This window comes from Phytophthora infestans, genomic scaffold (assembly GCF_000142945.1).
Source record: "Phytophthora infestans T30-4 supercont1.3 genomic scaffold, whole genome shotgun sequence".
NCBI lineage: Eukaryota > Oomycota > Peronosporomycetes > Peronosporales > Peronosporaceae > Phytophthora > Phytophthora infestans.
In genome coordinates this window covers 2,564,885-2,586,960 of record NW_003303756.1, presented here as the reverse complement: position 1 = coordinate 2,586,960, position 22,076 = coordinate 2,564,885, and the positions used below count along the sequence as shown (strand labels likewise).

Sequence of the window (22,076 nt, the reverse complement as noted above, 5' to 3'; positions counted from 1 at the left end):
GCTTCAGTAGCGTTAGACTCACCCTCGGATAAAGATGTGGCTGTGCCATCCTTTCGAGACTTAAGCTCCGTTGTTAAAAACTCGAGACATAACGAGAGTGCGCCATTTTTCTTTCTAAACACTAAAAATCGTGAAGCTTGAGAGGCCAACTTTCTCCATCCACGCACACTAATCGCTATGACCTGGTGTTTGCACTCCTCTTCTTCTCTTTGTGTTGGTAGTGTGAGTCCTGTAAACTCTTTTTGTTGTTGCAGATTCAGCAGACGTTGCAGAAAGTGGTAATCGCAGTCGACGAAGTATGTACGTTGTGTCCTGACTTCACGATAAGAAAATACAAGCCCACGTGGATTGTCCGCATTGTCGAGTGCCACCTGAACTGCTTCCATCCTAAAACCTTCGTTCTTATCACAACCTAAACAAGGAATCTGTACGGCGTTCCCGTCAGCATCGTAGACGTCCAGTACATTCCGCAATATTCGTGGATTGTCAATGGATACCTGCCAGTTCACACTGTTGTTGTCGCTTTTGGGATGTAGCGCAAAAACGTTTTTCATACACTTGATGACGCTCGTATTACCGCAAAATTCTTGGCTACTCGGCTTTCCAAAAGATATTTCCAGTTGCCGGAATCCGACTTCAAATGTTGTGACAGTGCGTTTCTCCTTCGCTACAAGACCAGTGTCGCTCTTTAGAAAATTGATACACACGCCTTCAGTCACTCTACTCCGTTTTACTGTTTGTGATACACGAAGTCGTTCGATGGCGAACTGCTTCCAAGGCAGATACTTCGTCGAGCGAGCTCCACCTAGCCGTCTTATAGTCGTACCTTCTAGCGCGGGATCTTCGAACCTGGTCGCTAAAGCAGAGTAGATAGCTGAACAATCGAGCAGCCTTCGATACCAGTCGCAGTTCATCTGGAAGGGCCAAAACAAGGCAGGTCCACAAATATTTCCGCCGCCGGTAAGGGCTACACCGCGCGGGTTAAAGTGAGTCGATTGTTTCCAGGAGTTCGAATTACGTGTTGAATCTTGGTAGACGAGCACACCATAGGGAACTCGTTGACAGGTTAACTCGCCATGAGCAGTGGAGGTGTGACGCATACGCTGCAGTTGCTTCTGCTGTTGCTGAAAAAATGAACGTAAATGAGTGATCAACGTTTGCGCAAGTAGCTCGAATGGAGAGGCTTCCGATGGAGTCCATGGCTGCATATCAAGGAAAACTTCTTCGACGGCTTCGTTGACGTTGCTTGGGATTAATATCCCAGTCTTGACGAGACTATTTGATGACAAATCAGCTGGTAGAGCTAAGGAGTCTGCCACGGTTTGACGTTCCACTTGAACGTTAGCTTCCTCCAGCTTCGTGTCGTTTTCAAATACACTGATAGGACTGTAGATTGTTGTCTGGCGAGCAACGAAGTTGCAGAATTGTGAAATTTGTTTCTTGTGCATCCGAAGTGCTTCCAAATTTTTGTCTCGGTACGCAATTTTCTCCAATACCAACTCGAAGTTACCGAGTACTGGTTTCAACTGTAAGTCGAGTTTGTTCAAGCACACTTGAAGCAATTCCGGTGCAATTGCAAGAGGACACCACGAATCGAAGGGAACAGCCAGGAAAATGAACTCGTGTAGCCCAGTCGACGTGGTAGGAACCCATAAGCTAATACAATCCAATAACACCGAGTCGTTATCTTCTTGAAACATTTGCACAGCATTGGAAAGTGGTGCTTTGCTTGGGAAAAGTTCACAATATACCTCGGTCTGCGTAGTAACCAGCTGTAGCTCGGCATGAATACGACGCCACTGATCCATTTTCCTTGTTGCGGCTGTGTATAGATCGAATAGTGTCTTGTACGTGACCGAAATATTCAACTGAGCGGAGGTTATTAAATCTGAAATTTCAAGGCAAAGGGCGTCGCGATCCTCTTTCTCCATTCCTGCCCGTGTCTCTCGCTTCTTTCGTTCTTTCGTCTCTGCTTCCAGTTCCCCACGTACACGTCCGAACAACTTGTGTGCTTTTGTGAAGAAATCTATTCGCATAAACGGAAGCTGTTTTCTCCATGTTTGAGAAGAAGACGATGCTCCTGCAACAGCTTCAATCCAGTCCATCGTTCCAATAAATTCATTGTCAAGCTGAAAGGGAAGACGAGGATCCGCCATCAGTGTTAGTTGATCGAATTGCAAACTTGAAAAGACAGCTACGTCAATCATAGACGCTCTACGGGTTATTTCATCCTCAGGGACGGCACGAATCGGATTGCGAGGACTAGTTTCAATCCACCGATTCAAAATTCGGAAGCTTTCTCGTAAATGGAGACCAAACAGTAAAGGGGAAGTTCCAGATGTGACCATTTCAGGATGTTCCAGCAAACTCTGGAAGCGTAAACGGCTACAAATCCATTCGTAGAGTAAGGTTCTATTGCGACGAAGTAGCAGCGAAGACGAAGACGTGGCGAGATTGGCTTTTAACTGCGATAAATCGGGTAGAGAGCTGGTTTTAAGAGCGCGACGAAGTGCTTCGCGCTCCAGTAAAAGTTTGTACGTAAGTTCACTGCTCATATCGTATCCGGAAATCTGGAAATCTCCAGCGCTGTCCTCAACAATACTAACAAGAACCTGTCGCTTTTGCATCCGGATAACCGTTTGATAACGTTTCGAGCGCTGTTGTGCCGGGAGTGCGTGATCTATGCGTATATCCTCAGATCCATCTTCGAGCTGGGAGAATCTGACGTGCTTCAGCAGATAAACTAAAAGTGTTGACGAGTAGGAATTCGACTTGACACAACAGACCCAGAGCCGAAGCATTAGAGGCTTCTTGCTTAGGATATCAAATACCTCGCTGAGAGACATAACCAACCGAAAGAAGTCGCCACTTTTTGAGTGGTAGATGGCGAAGGTTAGATCTCCCCAGTTTTCATACACGACCACGACACAAAGTCTCCCATCGACAGACACTGCTTGGCGTAAAATCTCATCGCCTTGGCCACATTTACGCCCTCGTTGCAGATCTCGCATCACTCGACTGGAAAGAAATTGCGGAGACAATTGACGTAACGTATGGTAAAATTCTAGTTTCAGCAGCGTGAACTCTCCAGTAAAGCGATCCAGCGTAGCAAGTGATAAAAGCTTTTCCGCTATCGACTTCCAGGCGCTACGCTTCGATTGACTCGACTCTTTTCTCCCACTTGAACCAGTCAGAAGCTGCACGAGTTCCCATTCGAGAAAAATACTATGCACGGAACAGTCCACGGGATCGTATGCTGTAACCCAAATATCGCGTGTCGAGAGCGAAACCTGGCTACCTCGCTCACCGATTGGGGACATACTGACTGTTACTACCAAACGCCGAGTTCTGGTATTCTCTTCCGTTGAGTTCGATAGCACTAACGTACGTCTTCGCAAGTGATTCAGTCTTCGACGAAGCCCAGGGATATCGATCCGGAACGGAGCCAATTTATTCCATAACGGACTTTGGATAACGAGATTTCGGCGAGTTGGAGCCAAGTAACCATCACGTAGCGTCAAGAAGCGACTGCAAAGCTGCTCCATCACAGTTTCCATGCGCGTCCTAGTCGACGTTTCTAACAGAAGCGCTTCTTCCATACATCGATTTGCTCGTTCTGCTAAAGGAAGCCATACACGGTTGAATCGGTCTTGCGCTTCATCGGCTCCTGCTCGAGAGTATTGCTCGTTGTATGTGGCTTGGAAGTATGCGACGCGAAGACGCGCCACTTCTTGATAAATGTCTTCCAACCGTTTGGTTAACTGTCGTTTTTCAACAATAAATCTCCAATCGTTGGCGTTCTCGAGTGGATCCCAAGCTTGAGCTTCCGAGAACGGACGAGACGTAAAGTCGAGCGCTTTCTTTGCATTGCCTACAGCAACAACGTGAGCGTGCTTGGTAGTATCCAGTAACGTTAAGCTTTTCTCCAGCGTTATTAAAAGAAACTTTCGTATTTGCGTCGCCTCACTGTTCATTCGTCTCCAATTCGCAAGGTTCGTAGCTGCGGTCTCTGCGTTTTTACCACAAAATGTAGCGTAGCGCGAGGCTGTTGCTGCTTCTAGTTGTTTCAGCTCCATGTCCAGGATAAGTGGACAAAAACTAGGTGATGAAGAGTACGGGAATAGTGCTTGTGACGACAAAAGCTGCTGTAGCTGGGCTGTTTCTAGTCGGAGTCGATAAATCACGTTATGAGACGAGCTGTACGCACGAATCAACCAGCTCTCGCGCTTCATTTCGTCGGGTAAGATACTCCCACCGTTCAAATGACACGTGCAAACTCCACGATATACTGCAAATTTGTTTCCACCAGCCTGATAATGCGCCTTAACGTGAAATCTCCTCGCGCAGCTCGTACAACAAGAGGATGGCAACACGGATTTCCTTGTGGTCGAAGCACGTCCACCGAAGTTGTAGCCAACCTGGTAATGTCTAAGAGAGTGGAAAGATACAATCACGGGCTCCCCATCCATCACAACTGCGCGCGAGTAAACTGGCGTACAGGTTTTCTTGTACGCACGACGAACCGCTGCTGTGCGTACAGTGTCATAACACGAGTTTGCCACGGCAGCCACCTGGTTGAAGTAAAATACGCGTAATTTACATGCTAGGCGGAGCGCTCTCCTCGTCGCTCGTGCCCTCTGCCTGCCAAGAACACCTCGAAACCAGCGCTGTACTACCAGCGACATGGTACACCATATATCGTATCGTCGCAGTCTTTTGGTAGCATTGTTGACCTCCAGTTGCACCACATCTCCGCGTACCTGTTGGCCTGCGGCAATGAGCTCCGTAAAATGTGTACGAGAGCGAACAAAATAAAGCGGAACCTGGTTCTGCTGGCGCAAAGCTGCTAGAACTTGTTGTCGCTTTTGCACCATTTCTTTGCCGGATTTCTCCAGCTTCTCTTCGAACAAAAAATGTTGTTGATGTGTTCCTCGGACCACTAAGCCAGCCCATTCGCCAGCATCAGGACGACACCACACATTTGGCTGACGCAAAGCTAGTAGCGGTCTCTCCTGCTGAATCTTCAGTGCAGCGCAATGATCCCAATATAACGCTTCTACCAGTCGATACTGCGGGACTGAAGACTCTTGCTTAGACGTCGTTAGCGACGAATCTCTAGCTCCGGGTTTTGGAATCGAATCCATCATCTCTGATTGATAAATCTGCAGCTCTTGCAAGAAAATCTGCTGAGCCCTAAGAATCCGATCTCGACCCAGAGCTTCTTCATCGATGTCGTTAATATCGGAGACGGTAGCACCAAGACGAGGAGCTGTGGGTGTCGGGAATGTTGTGAACACCGCGAGATTTGGATCCTGGATGGGCGTCTTGGGTAATAGGAAAACATTGCCGTGCATCGGAAACGCGTCGTCATCCCCACCACGTCCACTGTTTAACGCTGTCTTAAGTGGCAAGACTTCATCTAAAAAATCCAGATCGTTTGCCATCTTCATGATGTAGTTAACCCCCGTACCGTAGAAGAACGGAGGTATCCAATCATCTGCAGCAGAAGACAACGACGCCAGTTGTTTGGTCTTGCACTCGATGCAGAAACTCGGACCGTTCTTTTCACTTTCCACTGCAAAATGTTTGCCACATGACCGGAAAACATTTCGTCGGTGTGGTAAATGTTCGACTGTGGTGTTCAGTCGACGAGCCTCCGACGCCGCGTGTTCGTCGTATGCACGTTCAGCTTCCTCTTGCGTCTCGAAATATCCCAAGTACACGATATGTTGCTCACGTTTTCCAGTGATGTCTTCACTGCGACGGAACCGCTTAACTTTCGACACGAAGGCACTGGTTCCCTTATATAGCTGCTTCCCCGTGTCTAACGTTATAGATGCTGACCATCCAAGCAGTGGAGCCTCGGTCTCTGGTTGACTTGGAGCCTCGCTACACGTCGTAGTGGGGTTATTTTGCCTCCTTGGCTGGCTGTCGTAGCGTGCAAACCCAATCTTCCGAGCGTGTTGTCGCCACCGATCGATAGTTTCCAGAACTCGAACAGTTAAAAAGCGGACTCGGTTCAATTCTGCTAGGAGGTTTATCTTGGATTTTTCCGTTTCTGCTCGCAAGTTTTGCTGGAATTTAATCATACACTTGCGACTCAGATGATGCACGCGTTCCATCTGAGCTTCTCGCTCGATGATCACTGCTAACACGTTTTTCTCCAGCCACGACTCTTTGGTCTGCACCCACACGGTCATTTCTCGTTTTTCCTCAAATGAAATATAGTAGTGACGCTGTAAACATCCTAGTCCGATACCTTTCTTGGCAGGTTCATTCGTTGCCATGTTCTTTCTTCTAGAACACCGTGAGAGTAGCACCCATTCTCGACACAAAGGTGCATCCACTTGAGGTCGAGACTCAACCAGGTCCCTGTCATCCGAAACTACTCGAGATTCTTGAGTCATCACGCTACTACCGTCAATTCTCACGTTGGATTCGTCATCGGCGCCTCGTGTTGCCAACATTCTTCGGTTTCTTTCAATGGATTCGTTCATACTCAGCCACGATCCAACTCGCTGCATTGACTTAAAATCAAGTTCGTCCTTCTCGATAGCTTCAAGTCCACTCGGCAAGATGTGCGTCTTCGACTTGTCTTCCTTTGTGCAGTGCTCTTCCTTAGTAATGCTATCCATAGACCTTGCTGATTGAGGTCGTGTTGATTGGCCTCCGTATAATGTCTGCCCAAGGGATGAAGCCACCGGAACGCACTTCCGGAAGAGCTCCACACCTGCAGATGATTTGAACTTCCGAACTCGATTGTGAACTCCACTTGCGACGTATTTTCCGTTCAGATGACCAGTACCAGCTCCTGTTACCGTCCACGTCTGTATTCCAGACTTCACTGACGTTAACTCTGGAGCGGGAGGTGTGCCATGCACGGAATAACATATCCAGCCAGTGGTAGGTGGACTGTCGTTATTCAACGCATGCTGCCATTGCTCTTCAGTCTCCACACGTTTGGTATTGACGTCGGACGCAGCAATATAATACACAACGAACATTGAGAGTTCTTTTTCGTTGTTAATCACAGTGTCCGTCGTTTCATTCCGAGGTGTGAACGTCAGCTTCGTCGACGGAGAAGCCAAGACCCATATCCATTCGTGCTGCTTTGTACAGAAAGGTGACGAAGGCAACAACGTCAAAAGGTTTCTAGGTACAGGAGTGGATCGTAGTTCTCGGTACGGATCTTGCAGCAACGCCTTCATCTGTCGAGCTGTTTCGCGTTGTCGGTCTGCGTCTTGCTGGGCTTTTTCAGCCTGTTGCTTCAGATTCATCACCTCTTGATACCTCGACGTGCGCTCCTCGAACCGCCAGCCATTTTCATTTTGTGAGTACGCTACCATCCGCTTCCGAGCTTCTTCGCTTAATTGCTGCGCCTCTTTAGTTGCAGATGCAACAGCTAACTCCGTGGTGGTCACAGTATCTGCGTCTCGAGTGTAAATGTCTCTCGTGGCTGTGCGATGAATCACGTTCTCCACCTCGAGAAACGGATCTTTTGGTGGTGCGTTTGCCACGCGAGTACCTTCAATACGTTGTAGTAGCGGGAACTTCATGCGAGCTGTAGACGACGAAGGGTCTGTAGTTGCCGCAGTGTTTTTTGGACTGGATTTCACAACAGGAAGGTGAACAGTACGCTCGGAAGATGTCAATTCGCGTCTTGCCTCAAGTCTGGCGCGGATTGTTGCCATTTGATTCTCGAACCCTTCCATCTTTCGCTTGAGAGCACCGATAGCTTGTTTCCTTAGCGGTTTAAAGAGAACATCGCGGTTTTCACATCGGTCCTCTCCAAGTACAGAGAGCTCCCGATTCGATCGTCGCGACTCGTCGTCCATCGACAGCTCATTCCGCACCGGACTCGATGACTTTTTATCGGAACAATATCTTTCAACACTTTCATTTTTTCCATTTTGCTTTTTTTAAATCTATTTCAGTCTTGCATAAAACTCATGGAGCCGATTGATTGACAATAATCAACAAGAGACACAAGCCCGGCCCCAATTCTTGAAAGGGGGCCACACTTGCAGGGGAGCTGGGCTCTCGAAGATAGAGGGCTCCTTAGCAAATCGGGAGCTTAGGATAAAGAGCTATACAAGTGAAGTTCGAGCACGATCTATGATGACGGCGATTACAGCAAGAACCTTTTTCATTGTGAGTCAGTTACACCAGCCGAGAATATTTTGCTAAACGGAGATATTTGCAATTTGGCTTTACTGATGTACGAAGTACGAGATAACCATTTTTTCAAGCTTGCAAGAACTTAATGGGCTAAGCCCGGCCGCTATTTTGAGTCATAAATATTGTCTTCAATACATGAGGCGGACAAACGGTTGCGATGCCCAGCTCTGAAGTGGGTGGAGTCCGACAAACATCAGGGCAACGAAGACGGAGAACTCGTGTCCTCCAAATGCCTGCGATACGAGTCATCATGATTGTTTGGATAGCTGTTGGTGCGGGGCCGTTCGTCCTTCAGCTACGGGGTTTTGCAAAATTCGTAACTCCACACAAAATAACAGAAAATCTGGTCACTTCTGCTACAAGAAAAAACAGATTTGTTCAAGTTGTGTCCAGCGACTGCAATGGTCATTGCCGGAGCTCGATGGAACGCATGCCCCACTCACTACTACCGTATCAAGAACGGAGTTCGTTGCCATATTGTTGTCCCACAATACAACGCACATGCCAATTATATTGTCAAGAACTATACTGTCACGCCGCATTATACAACTCCATCTAGCTGTGCTGACCAAAGTTTCCCATTCGAGGGCAATTTCTACCATGGTAGCATTGGATACTACTCCATCTACGCCGAGGCATCAGGAACATTATGCATCTTAGACAACACAGCGTACATACGAGTAAACGAAGTCGGAACGTACGATACCAATGGTAGCAGCCTCGCTAACGACAGAGTAGCATACGGATACCGGAAATCGTACTGGTATATCCTAACCGGTGTCGCATTCATCCTTGTCAGATGTGTCACCCTGCGAAGAAGCTACGTGTCCTGTAGAATATTTGCGAAGCGATGTGACAGCGTCGTCGAACCGATTCGAATACAAGAAGCCGTAGTGTATGTCCAAGAGAGTATGCGGTTATCCGCACATGGAGCGAGGAATTTCCATCGATTTCTTCTGCTCTTCCTCCTCATTGACCAAGGTGACATGAGCGATTTCTTCCTCCTGAGTACACAAGAAGGCTTGTTTGGACGAATCCAATCCATATCACTTGGATACAACTTGGCTGGTGTTATGTCCATGTTGTTTGAAATGGTGGAGACAATGAACTGGATGAGTGAGAAGATGCGCTGCCAAGCCAAAAGATTGCTCTTTAACTACGAGACAGTTCTCGTCGGCGAATTGATCACAGCTGGAGTGTTGCAACACTATCTGACGTCCTTAAGCCGGTCGCATTTACAGGACACAGAGCCAGCGGCAGAAGTGGTCTCTCATTACGTGATGGGACTCGTGGGTCATATTGTGCTGGCGGCTGGTTGTCTGAGTATCATCGTTGCCACAAGAGTCATCGGAGCCATCTTGTTTGTGAAATTACAGTTCGGTACTCTCCAGGTTTTGACGAAAATGTGCTCGGTCGATGCTGCACTGGGAGCAAGGAGTAAGCTGATTCTGCTGAGTGGCTACATTTGGGAAAACGACGAACTGTACTACAAACCCAGTGTACTGAAAGCGCTTGGGGTCTTGAAAGCCGTTTATCCCGATGGCTTTGAGTGCTTCGTGCACACGCAGCTACACTGGATTGCCATTCCACAAGACAATCTTGTTGTTATAGGAACTGTGGTGGATAGAAAGGTGGAGCCATGTCCAGAGCGTCATTGTTCGGGTATCGTGAGCTTATTTGACCACACACTGGGCGGCCCCGCAGTGGATTCGGATAGTGTCGATAGCAATGTGGATGTCTTGAGAGCTTGTGCATCAGGTGCCAGTATCTTCAAATGTTTCAGAGAACATATTGGTTGTACCTCTGAGATCACTCCAGCACCAACACCTTCGAAGGTCAAAGTTCGAGCTTTGAACGATGAGCGGATTACTCGCCATATTTTGCCTGCATGGGAAGCATTAAGCCACGATTCATCTGCGGTATCAAGGAATCCGCAGCTAGCGCTTATTGAGACCAAAAGTCGTCTAAGTTATAACGCGTCATACGCACCGGAGTCATTCCACTGCTAAAGTTGAGTCCGACAGATTGGGTACTTGTACTAAGTATCATTTCATGAGCGACGGCTTTCCGTCGCCGAATAATTTTGAGAAAATGAAACCTTCATCTACGTGGCACATGAATACTCGGCTGGGAGGAAGCACAACGTCACGTCAGAACGGCTTTACATTCGTACTCAAGTAACACTAAGGTACTACTGTACACTGCAGTAGGAGATTTACCTCTCTCCAGCGGCGATACACTTGGCCTCGAATCGGGTGTTGCTGTCGTCGTCAAGCTCGACTTTCTTCTCTAGTTTGTAACTATGACAATTCTGATTAGAAAGCAAGGTATGACAGGGTGAAGGTGTTAAAATTGTACCTTTCTCTTGGGAGTATTGGTGGTGGCGGTATTCGAAGCAAAATTCGTTTTGAGACTTGGCTAGTCCACGACGAAGGCAGATACTCAGCGTGTTCCCATTGTGCCCTTGTGCTCTCTGTCACGTCAAGCACCATTCGCACTCGGCATCAGCGCACTCGACATTTACATCCTGGATATAGGGTTTGCACGTACTTGCCGTCTCCTTAGCTGCAAAAACTATCGGCGAGTGATGCCGGATAAACTGTTTCAAAAAAATAAATACTTGTTCGGAAAGCGCTAGCCCCTCGCCGACACTCTTCGCTGTCATCTGTAGTGACGATTCACATTAGAAGTTTACATTCTATTTCATTTCACTGCAATTTATCATACCTTGTCAATGGCATGGAATGACCCCACGCAGTTGAACACCAGCATCAAAGCTGTAATCAGACCCACCACCAAAATATTAGCGACCCTCCTCCAACCTCCACTCCCACTGTAACTCACGTGCTGGAGCTGCTTCTAGTAATTGAAAGTGAATGTGATTCAGCGTTGCCAGCCACTGGAACGAGTCTCGACAGCAGCAGGTCTGCACTCTAGCCAGTGCCCCCTCCAACGCATTCTCCCACTTGCTCCCAGCCAATTTATGGGCCACTAGTTTCGCCAACCGCGTTGAAGACAATTCACCTTCATGGTCGAAGATAAAAACGCGTTCTTTCCCTGCCTGGTCACTCGTTGCTGCGCTTTTAGTCAGAAAAGCTGCCACGACATGCTCCAGCACTTGAGTCTTGGGAGTGTCACTCGCCCCACAGAGCTCTACAACTTGTCGTGGTCGATATCCAGTTTCTCCTACATTAGGTTTTGTTGTAGCCGCGTCGATAAAGTTTAAACCCGTCGAGAAGCTGCGAGTCGGCCTCCGTGCGAACAAGTCCAGCGCTGTCTCATCCAACTTCAGCCGCTGCATTATTGACGCAAGACTCAAATACAGCAAATGTAGCCATGAATCAAATTTTGATCGATACAAATGCCAAACTGACCATCACTCGTTCAAGCGACAATCGTCTTCGCGCGACATTAAATCTGACCTGGTCAGTTGGCAAAATGGCGCCTACCCAACAAGACAGTATGATGCTGGCTTCTACGCCACTCAAGAGCGCTCTACAGAGCCCCACAGGGGCCACGGAGGAGCCCGCATCGTCTTTATGCGAAGATATGTCCCTTAGCAAGCCGATACTACCCCTTGTGCCCACTACCGACGTGTCTTCACTGCAAAATAAGGCTCGATTGGAGCACGTCGACTTCGCCGCTCTGTACCAGCGATCTTCGCGCGACACAGAGGTCTTTGCGACGCTACAGGGGTTGGAAAAAGAATTAGAAGAGGTCAAAGCTCAACGCAGGACGCAGAGCCAAAATCAGAGCTCGACAGCAGAAGTACCAGCTTTGCGATTCGCCCCGGACCAGCTACAGCAGCTTCTGACGACGCAGGAGGCCGGAGGTGCAGAGAACGCTGCAGGAAAGGAGCATTCTATGCACCTTCATCCTGCTAGAAGCGCAGAGGCTAAGGGAAAGCCGATGCGTCGCTTCCTGGTGTCGTCTACCACGCCGTTCGTCATGATGGCAGCCACGGGTGGAAGAAGTGGTGCACTCGCCGACTCGGATGAGGAAACTGACGCGCAGTACCACAAAGTGCAGCAGCTTCGATGGGAGGAGAATATTATTTGGGGTATCGACTTCAACGCTGATTCTAAACGAGAAGATGAGGAAGACAGAGGTGTGGAAGTGGAGGACTCGGTCGGAGGAGTCACCGTAGCTCAAGAGAAGAGGGCTCCAGTAAAAGGTAATAGATGGACGAAAGTCTCAGAGAAGAGTGATGGTGGATTCCAGACGTACAAGCAGCTACGCGCGGCGAGAGGACAGGAGACGCCTGTGTCGACCATCAGTGGGGAGAACTTTGACATGACGAAGCCCAGGAATTACCGTTGGGAGCTAGAGGATTCATCAAAAGAAAAGAAGCAAGACGAGAAGGCTCAGGAAAATGAGATGCCAACGCTCCCATGTCCACTGAATAAGCAGCTACAGGACGACTCGTGGGTGACTGCTATTGGGTGGAAATCGACCCAGGACATGCCCGAAAGCAAACTTGTGCTGGATGACAACGATGCGTCGCTCATTTATTCGGTCCCGGAGATGGAAGATGTGCGTCCGACCTTGCGTATTCCTGAACGAAAGCTGGGAGCTGCTGAGCAGCGTCTGGCGCAGCTTGACAAGCAGCGGATTGAGAAGAAACAGCGTATTGACGAAGTAATGGGCAACCTTGAGTTCGGCGAGGAGACGGCTGAAGGTCGATTGGGTACCGAAGGAAGTGGCAAGAAGTCGAAGGACACTCGTGTGGTGAAGAACATTGGCTATGTGCACCACTCGCTGCCAGCTATGAAGCTTTCGCTCACGAAGCCAGAACTCCCCAAGACAAAACTGCGCGACTTTCACCGACCGCGCGGTAAGTTCAAAATCAACGAACGGCTGGAGTTCTTGCCACCGCCTCCAGGTGCTGCGAAAATGGCTCCACAAGAGGAAAGTGCCATGGTTACACAGATAAAGAAAAGTTCCGACTTGAATCCGACTGCTGGCGGGAAGTTAATTCTGATCGAGTACACAGAACAGCGCCCGCCGATGCTGTCAAACCCGGGCATGGCGTCTCGAATCCTCCACTACTGGCGACCTCCAGAGGATACATCGGCTGGGTTGGGAATTCTGGGTAAGAAGAAGGCTCGCAAGACACGTCCAAAGCCACCAGATATGAAGATGGGCCAAGTCATTACGCTTGGCGACCACGATGAGTCTCCATTTGTCGGTGACATTCCTCCGGGACGAGTAGTGACGTCTCTTAACTCGAAGCTCTACAAGGTGCCACTTTTTCCGCACAAGCCGACGATTCCGTTTGCTGCAAGTCCGGATGCACGCGAGCGCAACAACTCGGATATCTTTTTGATGTGTCGCTCGATCACGAAGGGTAAGAAGGGAGCTGCAGCAGACAAATCGGGCGGTCTTGGAGTTCCGAAGACTACGGTATACATCATGGAGCTGCCTGAGGTCTTCGTCGCAGGCCAAATTGAGCCTCAAATCGAAGTCCCAGCGCCGAACTCTCGAAGTGCCAACGAGTTTATCCGCCCGTACATGTCGTTTCACATTCTTCGTCTATTCAAGAAAGCGAGCGATGGAGAACGACTTAAGATCGAGGACATTGCGCGTGCATTCCCGAATCAGTCGGGTACCGCTATCCGTAAGCGAATGAAGGAGGTGGCTACATTTGAGCGTGGCGGTAATGATTCAGGTTGGTGGAAGAAGAAACCGGTTTCGCAGCTGCAGAGCGAGGAAGAGATCCGTGCTAGCATCCCGCCTGAGAGCGTCTGTCTTTACGAGAGTATGATGTCTGGTCACAGACGGCTACTCGATATCGGACTGACCAAGCTCTTCACCCCTTCTGGCGTGAATGGAGCCATCAACCATTTGATCCGACGTCTGGAACTGCGCAAGAATGCATTGTCGACACGTCTTGTGCCTGCCAATCTCGAGAGACGAGCACGGGAGAAGACTCAGGCGGAACTCTGGAAGAAGGACCCGGTGGTGCGCAAGCTCGAGAAAGATATTCAAGTCGCTCGTTATATTAACGAGCAGCTGCAGCTTACGCCTTGGAACTTGACGAACAATTACGTCGAGTGCCATCTACAAGGTAAAGGCTCTGGCATGCTGCAACTTGGTGGCATTGGTGACCCCACCGGTCGTGGTGAAGGCTTTAGCTTCGTCCGTGTGCCTCAGTCCCGCGCCAAGAAGAAAGACGGAGAGGAAGATGCAGCTCCGACAGCTGAGAGCAAGATTAGTGCGGAGACTGCAGCGGTGCAAAAAGCCGTGGCTGCTGTCACCGGTACGACTGCTGATTTGCGTAAGCTGAAGATGAAAGAGGCAGGTGATGTGCTGCGCAATCTGGGTCTGGCTGACGCGGATATCAAGAAACTTCGCCGTTGGGATCGAATTCATATGGTGCGTGAACTCAGTAGTCGTGCTACAGCCCACGGTGTGGCTGGTAGTTTGAGCAAATTCGCTCGTGGCGCGCGTAAGTCGCTTTCTGCGCAGCAGCAAGAGTACCGCAAGAAGTGTGACGTGATCTACGAGCGTCAAATGGATGTGCTGAGCTCCACGAAGACGACATTTTCGTCGGATGAAGAGTCTGATGGCGATGACGAGCTGGACGAACTGGGTGCGGATGTCGAGGCTGACATCTTGGGAGGCACAGATACTAAACGCGGCCCGAAGAATTTGTTCCGTAGTGGTGGTGGAGGTCTCAACCGCTCCAAGGAAGTGCTTGCAGAGCGGGAAGACGCTGTGGAGCTGCGTCGCCTGATGGAAGAGATGAACGAAGACACTGGAACCAGTGCGAACGCCAAACCGACGAGTGCTGTGCGTCGTCCTGATGTGGACACCAACGGCTTGCGTAACCAGCTGCGTGCAAGTGGAATTAAAGAGGGTGGCACTGGGGCGAGTGGCATTTCTTCAGCCTCGGGCTTCGGGGCACGATCCAACATGATGTCTCGTGGCGGCTCAACCGTGTCGTCTGCGCTGGCAACACCCACGGGTCAGCTGTCTCGAGTGTCCTCACCAACGCATGGCAGTCGCACACCAGTCCCGTCGGAGCCACCAAGTGCGTCAAAGAAAATTCCCGGCCGCAAGGTGCTAAAGCGTGTCGTGCGGACTATTGAAGAGGACGGCAGCGAGAATGTCCGCGTCCAGTTTATCGTGGATGATAAACTGGTAGCCCGATTCCGCGCGATGCAGCAGCGCAAGGACCGTCAACAGAAGTCTGATGAGCGCAACCAGCTTCGGAAGCGTAAACGCATGCTCGCATTGGAGGATGACGGGAGTTTGCTGGACAAGGCTAAGAGACGCAAACAGCTGCAAGAAGAACTGAAGCAACTGGCGAAGACTGAGGCGCAGAACAAAGGATACCAAGAAATGCTGAAGAAGGGCGAGTCTGCGGATGGCGCTGATGGCGACGACGCTGACGATGGGAGTGGGAAGGGGGTTATTCGCTGTACGCAGTGTCTACAGGTTGGGCACATGCGCACCAACCGCAGTTGTCCGCTGTACATGGCTGATGAAGTTCGTTCAAAGAAGTCGGGGGCTTTTTCTGAGAAGCAAGCGAACGCTATGCTCGCGGAACCTTTGAAGCTCAAGATGAAGAAGTCTCCGTCGGTCATCACCGGTGGCGACTCGAGTACCAAGATCACCGTGAACCTGGCGGAGCTGCGTGAGGGTGCACGCAAGCACAACGCAGAAAAGAAGCGCAAGCGAGAAATGGAGGTGCGTGAGCAGGCAGAGCTGTACAAGAGACCCTATGCGAAGGGCGCCATCAAGCAGAGTCGCTCGCGTATGCCCGTGGAGCACGTCAATAACGCTCTGGAGATGGTTGTGCAACGGCTGCTCGAAATGCCGGAGAGCGAACTCTTCCGCGTGCCGGTGGATGCCAGCAGTGTCCAGAATTACTACCAGATTGTCAAGCAGCCTATGGATCTGAGCACGATTCAGCGCAAGATTGAGGCCAAGGAGTACGACTCGATGCGTGAGTTTGTCAAGGACCTGGAGCTGATCGTCAACAACTCGCGCATCTTCAACGGCGACCCGGCCAAGTCGGTCATCACGGCCAACGCTCAAAAGGTGCTGCGTCGCGCTCAGGACGAGATGGCAGTGCTCAATGCAGAGGGCGGTACCCCGACCACGCCCACCACAGCAACAATAGCCATGCTGAATTAAACAAACGCAGGCGACGAAGAAGAAATGATACATACTTCGTAGCAAACACGACAGAAAAAAATGTAGCGGCAGTATTATTTGTTGACGGCTGCTGTGAAGTCGACGAAACACCTCGTAAGACTTGGCTTTGGTCCCTCCATGACGAGTGAAATGGTAAATCCTTTGTAGATATGTGTAGAATAGGCTCGCAGGTAAAAGTATTTACATATATTATGTTTCGTACGCGAATCTGTAGAATATCTTTTTCACTACAAAGAAATGACGAAAGCTTCTCTATCCTCCGCGGCTTCGCTTGTTCGCGTGGCACGGGCTTCGGATCGCGTGTACCGTGACGAGTGCATTTTCTCCTTCGACTCCGCTCTCTCCCCCTCGGGTCTCTACACGAACCTGCGCTCCTTCCTCTCGTACGGAGCCTCGTATCTTGTGTTCGATCGCAGCGAAACTCCGGCCGTCTACCTGCACCAGCAGCACACACGCAAGCCTAAGGCTTCATCCTCTTCAAGTACCGAAGAAATCCCCACAAAGCTCGCTATTGGTGGCGCTGGGGGCTTCGCAGCGTCCGTAAAAGACAAATTCGAGCTTGAAAAGACTTTCTATATCGTTTCACTGGGCCCAGACCAGCATGAACTCGCCCGGGAAGCTCTAGACTCCCCCAGTCTCCCGTCTAAGCTCAAAGAAGCAGCCGAGGCTGTGCTCAGTCACGCGGGGAACACGGTAACCGAAGAAGTAGCGTCCTGGCAGGAGGAACTCGAGCCTACCAAGTACGCCGAACACCTCATTCAAGTCCCGAACCCACCGCACATTGCGTCGAACCCTTCGGCGTGGAAATGTCAAGCAGCAGACTGTGATAAGCAGGAGAACTTGTGGCTCAACTTGTCAGATGGCTACATTGGTTGTGGTCGTCAGAACTGGGACGGATCTGGAGGTTGTGGGGCAGCATTGACCCATTTCAGTGAGACTGGAGGAATTTACCCATTATCCGTGAAATTGGGCACAATTACAGCTGAAGGGGGAGACGTGTACAGCTACGCACCGGACGAAGATGATATGGTTAAGAACTCCTTGTTACCGAACCATTTGGAGCACTTTGGCATCAATGTTAACAACTTGAAGAAGACGGACAAGTCGATGAATGAGCTGCAAGTGGGACTGAATTTGTCGTACGAGTTTGACGCAGTTACCGAAGCTGGTATGAAGCTGGTACCGGTTTCAGGTGCGGGATATATGGGGTTCAAGAATCTGGGCAATAGCTGCTACATGAACTCGGTGCTGCAGCTGCTTCTGGCACTCCCTGAGGTGCAGGAGCGGTATTTTAAGGTGTCGAAGAAGATTTTCTCGACTGCAGACACGCTGCCAGTGGACGATTTCGCTGCTCAGTTCGCTAAACTCACGTGTGCGACGTTGACGGATCGCTACAAGAAGCAGTTTGTGACGCCGAAGAACAGCAACAAGGAGATCGAAGAGGATGAGATCCATAATGTCGATCTCAGACCAATCACGTTCCGTGGTCTTGTGGGGAAAGGCCATCCCGATTTCTCTACGGGACAGCAGCAAGATGCAGTGGAGTATCTCCAGCATTTGCTGGATTTTATGACTCGAGCTGAGCGTGTCGGTGCGAGTCGCTTGGGGCCGCTTCTTCCTGGAGATAGCGCGACGAGTGCGGAGCTGCCAACTGCAAGCTTGTTCAAGTTTAAACTGGAAGACCGGGTGCAGTGCATGGCGTCGAATAAGGTGAAGTATGTGCCACGTGATGACATGCTTCTTCAATTGCAAATTCCCCTCGAGGCAGCAACCAATGCCACCCAAGTGAACGCTTACCAGGTGCTTGAACAGAAGCGCCAGCGTCTTGGAGACGAGAAGAGAGAAAAGAGTGAGAAGGAAGGAGAAGAACGCGTCGTGCCTAATGTCCCGTTTGAAGCGTGTGTTGAAAAGACGCTGGCACCGGAAGTTATTGAAGACTTCTTGTCCCCTGCTACTGGCAAGAAGGGTCAAGCACAGAAGACGGTTCGCTTCCGCTCCTTTCCGCGCTACTTGCTCGTGCAAATGAGACGCTTTTACGTAGCTGAAGACTGGACGCCTAAGAAGCTGGAAGTTGAAGTGAAGGTGCCAGAACATTTTTCTCTCAGTCGGTTCATCTCAAAGGGTCTCGTCGACGGCGAAGAGGAACTACCCGAGGCGTCTACTGCAAGTGGAACGACTGAGAGCAGTGCTAGTGCTTCAGTAGATGCCGACGAAGTCCTCGTGGCCCAGTTGGTGTCCATGGGGTTCTCGGAGAATGGATGTAAACGTGCTGCTATCGCCACTGGCAACTCCAACGCTGAAGCTGCGATGGAGTGGATCTTTAGCCACATGGAAGACCCGGATTTTAACGACCCTCCTGCCTCGGCAGATGCCGCTGTGAAGGATGAAGATGACGCCGTTAACATGGAGCACGTGTCTAATCTAATGGCGATGGGCTTCGGTGAGCCGCACGCCAAGTGTGCTCTCAAGCAGACCGACAACAACCCGGACCGCGCCGCTCAGTGGCTGTTCAGTCACATGGACGATCTGGACGGTGCTGTGGCTCAATGTGAGAGCGAATCAGCGGTGTCAAGTGGTGATTCGGGATCTTCTGTGATGCGTTTGGATAGCGAGAGTACTGGAGACTATTCTCTTGTGGGCTTTGTTAGCCACGTGGGCAAGAACACCAACTCGGGACATTACGTGTGTCACATGAAGAAGGATGGTCGCTGGATTATCTTTAATGATGACAAGGTGGCTGTGTCGGAGGAACCTCCTCTTGGCGCTGGATATTTGTACCTGTTCCGACGCGCAGATGCTTAGACATAAAGTGCAGAGTAGTGTGGTACTGTATCGCTAACACGTCGCAACGACCTTTTTACGATCTCAGTTCTGGGTTTGTCTGGATTTAGGCATGTCAAACTGACGAAAGTTGCAATGTGTAGACTAGCACAGACCGCAACACATGCGCGTTTGAGGAATTAACGATTGACAATTAGTGAAAAAGGATACAATGACGAAGCAGCCTTCACTGTTCAGGAGCATGTTACTGTGGTCTATTTTCGCTCATTCCACCGTCACGTCGCCCACGGTGGTCGTGGGCTATAACTCGTATGACAGGTCGAGAAGGAGTAGGGAGAGGAAGAAGACGTTACTTGTAGGCGTCAAAAGACGAAGTGAGTACTTTATTAGTATTAGGAAGCCACCAATAACTGTACACCAGCCATTAGTGTCTGTATAGTTTAAGCCAGTCATATCGACTTAAACAGGACCTCCTAAATCTCATTATAATATTTTGGAGTGACTAGGTCAAGGTAATCAAACTGTTTAGAGGATGGGCGACTGCGATGTACGGTTCGCTCCTATCCAGTCTGTGACAGACTCTGTCTCCAGGAGTCACGGCTTTGCTGCTAGCTGTACAGTATTTGCGACACTGTAACTATTACAGTGGTTCATTATGTTTATAAAAATGCAGTACATACTTGTAATTGTACTGTGCATTTGCAGTGAGCAAATTACGGCGTACTATATTACAGTACGAAGTATTAAATGACAGAACATGCCAAACACATGCATTTACTGTTTCAGCACACAGCAAATCATTTGACTTGACTTTTGTATTGTTTTGACCTTCTGAGTGTCGCAATAAGACATAATCGACGATTTGAGGTCACAGCAGAAAAGGGACCAGCCGCGCTTCGCTTGACTGGACGCCCCTTCGGCGCCCCCGCGGTTCGCTGCGCTTGCAATATGGAGATAGAATGTTCTGGGAAGTGTAGTGCTCGGCTCGCTGGTGAGCTCAGCGCTGGGCCCGCCTCCGCAAATACCGCGCGGCCCTGCTTCGCGGGCTCTCCGCGCGGGTTTGCTGCAGCTACGCGCCTCGCACCCGCTCACCTTAGTTGGCGCCGCGGCTATGGCACCCACGTCGCCCAGCCCCGTGTGTACTATCCCAGCGATGGGCGTGTGTTTCTCCTATTTTCTCGTATTAAATGAGCAATTACTGAAGTGCTTTGAAAGTACACCTGCAGAAACAGAACACCGTAAACCAGTTCAAGGTAGTTTACAATGATTCTGAAACAGGACGCAATCAATCTAGCGACTAAAACAAAGAGTATTACAGTACATGTTTGATAGTTGCTCCCTAGAACGACAAATGATGTTTGGTTGTCGGGCTCATATGATTTTTTCTTTTGGACCCCGCCCGTTTTCGGAGGCACTCCATTGTTACATGTGACGCATGGCAGCATTATAATAGCTATCGCCCACACACCGAGCTCCGGAGCTCAGTGTGTAAACGGGTCCGATCTGCACCTGTAAGTAACATGATCCTTACCAGTACCAGAATTAAAAGGTACTTTTGTACGTATACAGATCAGCAAGATGGACTAGCTGGTAGAAATCCTTAGTGCCTGTAGACATTTTCTTGGACAGGCAACTCACTTTCCATTTTCATCCGGGTCACACAAGTCTCCACGAACAATGCAGTTTTTTGCTCCTCTCGTCGCTCTTGTCTACCTCGTCGCCGGTGCTGAAAGTGCGTGCACCGGACCGAACGCGCGCACTACTCCGCCTCCCGGTGCCATTGTCGTTGACGCCACAGGTGCCTACAGGGGGAGTTTCAAGACGGTGTCGGAAGGGGTAGCAAAGCTGTCCACCGCGACGGGAGATAGCACGCTCTTCTTGATGCCCGGCATTTATAAAGAGAAGGTCACGGTCCCGCCGCTCAAGGGCAAGCTTATTGTACAGGGCTACACGTGTGACACGACTTCGTACTCTGCGAATCAGGTCACTATCACCCGTGCCATGGCGCAAAACGATATCCCCGCCAGCATCACCAAGAATCGCAATGACTACACGACCACGCTGCTGCTTAAGTCGAGCAACGTGAAAGTGTACAATCTCAACGTTGCAAACACGGCCGGGAACGTTGGTCAGGCCATTGCAATGAAGATTGACGGTGCTAACTACGGAATCTACGCTTGCAAGCTCACAGGTTACCAGGACACTTTGTACGCGAACCAAGGACCTGCGCTCTTCGCCAAGTCATACATTAATGGTGCCGTTGATTTCATTTTTGGTCTGTACGCGAAGACTTGGTTTGAGTCATGCGACATTGAGTCTATCGGCAAGGGATGCGTCACTGCCAACGGCCGCACCGACAACTCGAACCCGTCCGAGTATGTCTTCAACAAGGCTCGTGTCTTCGGTTCCAAACCGGGGCAAGCTTTCCTGGGTCGTCCGTGGCGGCCGTACGCTCGCGTTGTTTTCCAGAACAGTGATCTCAGTGACGTTGTCGACCCCGCAGGATGGCAAAAGTGGAACGGCGACAACAACACGGGTAACGTCTACTTCAAGGAGTTCAACAACAGAGGAGCAGGGGCTGCGACCACCAAGCGTGTAGCTTTCAGCGGAACGCTCCAGAAACCTGTGGCCATCACGGAAATCCTTGGGGAGGGTTATGGGTCCGCTTGGTGGGTGGACAAGTCGTTCATGTAGACCAGTAATTCGGTAAACATGAATTTCAAGTATTGGCATTGATTAACCCCTTTAGCCCCGCGTCCTGTATTCTACAGGATAGCCATAATCTTATCCTGATTAATACAGGACAAATATTGGTCAGTACTCAAATCAAGTCATGTTTACAATTTTTTAGTAATACGGAATGATTTGAAGGCCAGACGATTGTTGCTAACCTCAGAGGGTATTATTCGTGGCCTGAGCATTTTGCCAGCAAGGGATTAATAGTATTCGGTGAA

At 50.0% G+C, this 22,076-nt stretch overlaps 6 protein-coding genes across 6 annotated transcripts; 4 read left to right on the top strand and 2 right to left on the bottom strand.

Moving 5' to 3' along the window:
• Positions 1–1,896: 1,896 nt before the first annotated feature.
• PITG_02550 (uncharacterized protein) lies at positions 1,897–7,835 on the bottom strand (the record flags this gene model as incomplete). The annotated part of the gene is made up of 2 exons (XM_002907421.1): positions 1,897–1,943; positions 1,988–7,835. The coding sequence occupies 2 exons, from the start codon at positions 7,833–7,835 to the stop codon at positions 1,897–1,899; spliced, it is 5,895 nt and encodes a 1,964-aa protein (XP_002907467.1).
• A 1,623-nt stretch (positions 7,836–9,458) lies between these two features.
• Positions 9,459–9,859, top strand: PITG_02549 (uncharacterized protein; the record flags this gene model as incomplete). Its single annotated transcript, XM_002907420.1, has 2 exons — positions 9,459–9,794; positions 9,851–9,859. The coding sequence occupies 2 exons, from the start codon at positions 9,459–9,461 to the stop codon at positions 9,857–9,859; spliced, it is 345 nt and encodes a 114-aa protein (XP_002907466.1).
• A 737-nt stretch (positions 9,860–10,596) lies between these two features.
• Positions 10,597–11,479, bottom strand: PITG_02548 (uncharacterized protein; the record flags this gene model as incomplete). Its single annotated transcript, XM_002907419.1, has 4 exons — positions 10,597–10,619; positions 10,729–10,843; positions 10,906–10,955; positions 11,023–11,479. The coding sequence occupies 4 exons, from the start codon at positions 11,477–11,479 to the stop codon at positions 10,597–10,599; spliced, it is 645 nt and encodes a 214-aa protein (XP_002907465.1).
• Positions 11,480–11,616: 137 nt separating this feature from the next.
• Positions 11,617–16,404, top strand: PITG_02547 (transcription initiation factor TFIID subunit 1, putative; the record flags this gene model as incomplete). Its single annotated transcript, XM_002907418.1, has 1 exon — positions 11,617–16,404. One exon carries the CDS (start codon positions 11,617–11,619, stop codon positions 16,318–16,320), a length of 4,704 nt encoding a protein of 1,567 aa, XP_002907464.1.
• A 174-nt stretch (positions 16,405–16,578) lies between these two features.
• Positions 16,579–19,143, top strand: PITG_02546 (ubiquitin carboxyl-terminal hydrolase, putative; the record flags this gene model as incomplete). Its single annotated transcript, XM_002907417.1, has 1 exon — positions 16,579–19,143. One exon carries the CDS (start codon positions 16,579–16,581, stop codon positions 19,141–19,143), a length of 2,565 nt encoding a protein of 854 aa, XP_002907463.1.
• Positions 19,144–20,799: 1,656 nt separating this feature from the next.
• PITG_02545 (pectinesterase, putative) lies at positions 20,800–21,816 on the top strand (the record flags this gene model as incomplete). The annotated part of the gene is made up of 1 exon (XM_002907416.1): positions 20,800–21,816. One exon carries the CDS (start codon positions 20,800–20,802, stop codon positions 21,814–21,816), a length of 1,017 nt encoding a protein of 338 aa, XP_002907462.1.
• Between the last annotated feature and the right edge of the window lie 260 nt (positions 21,817–22,076).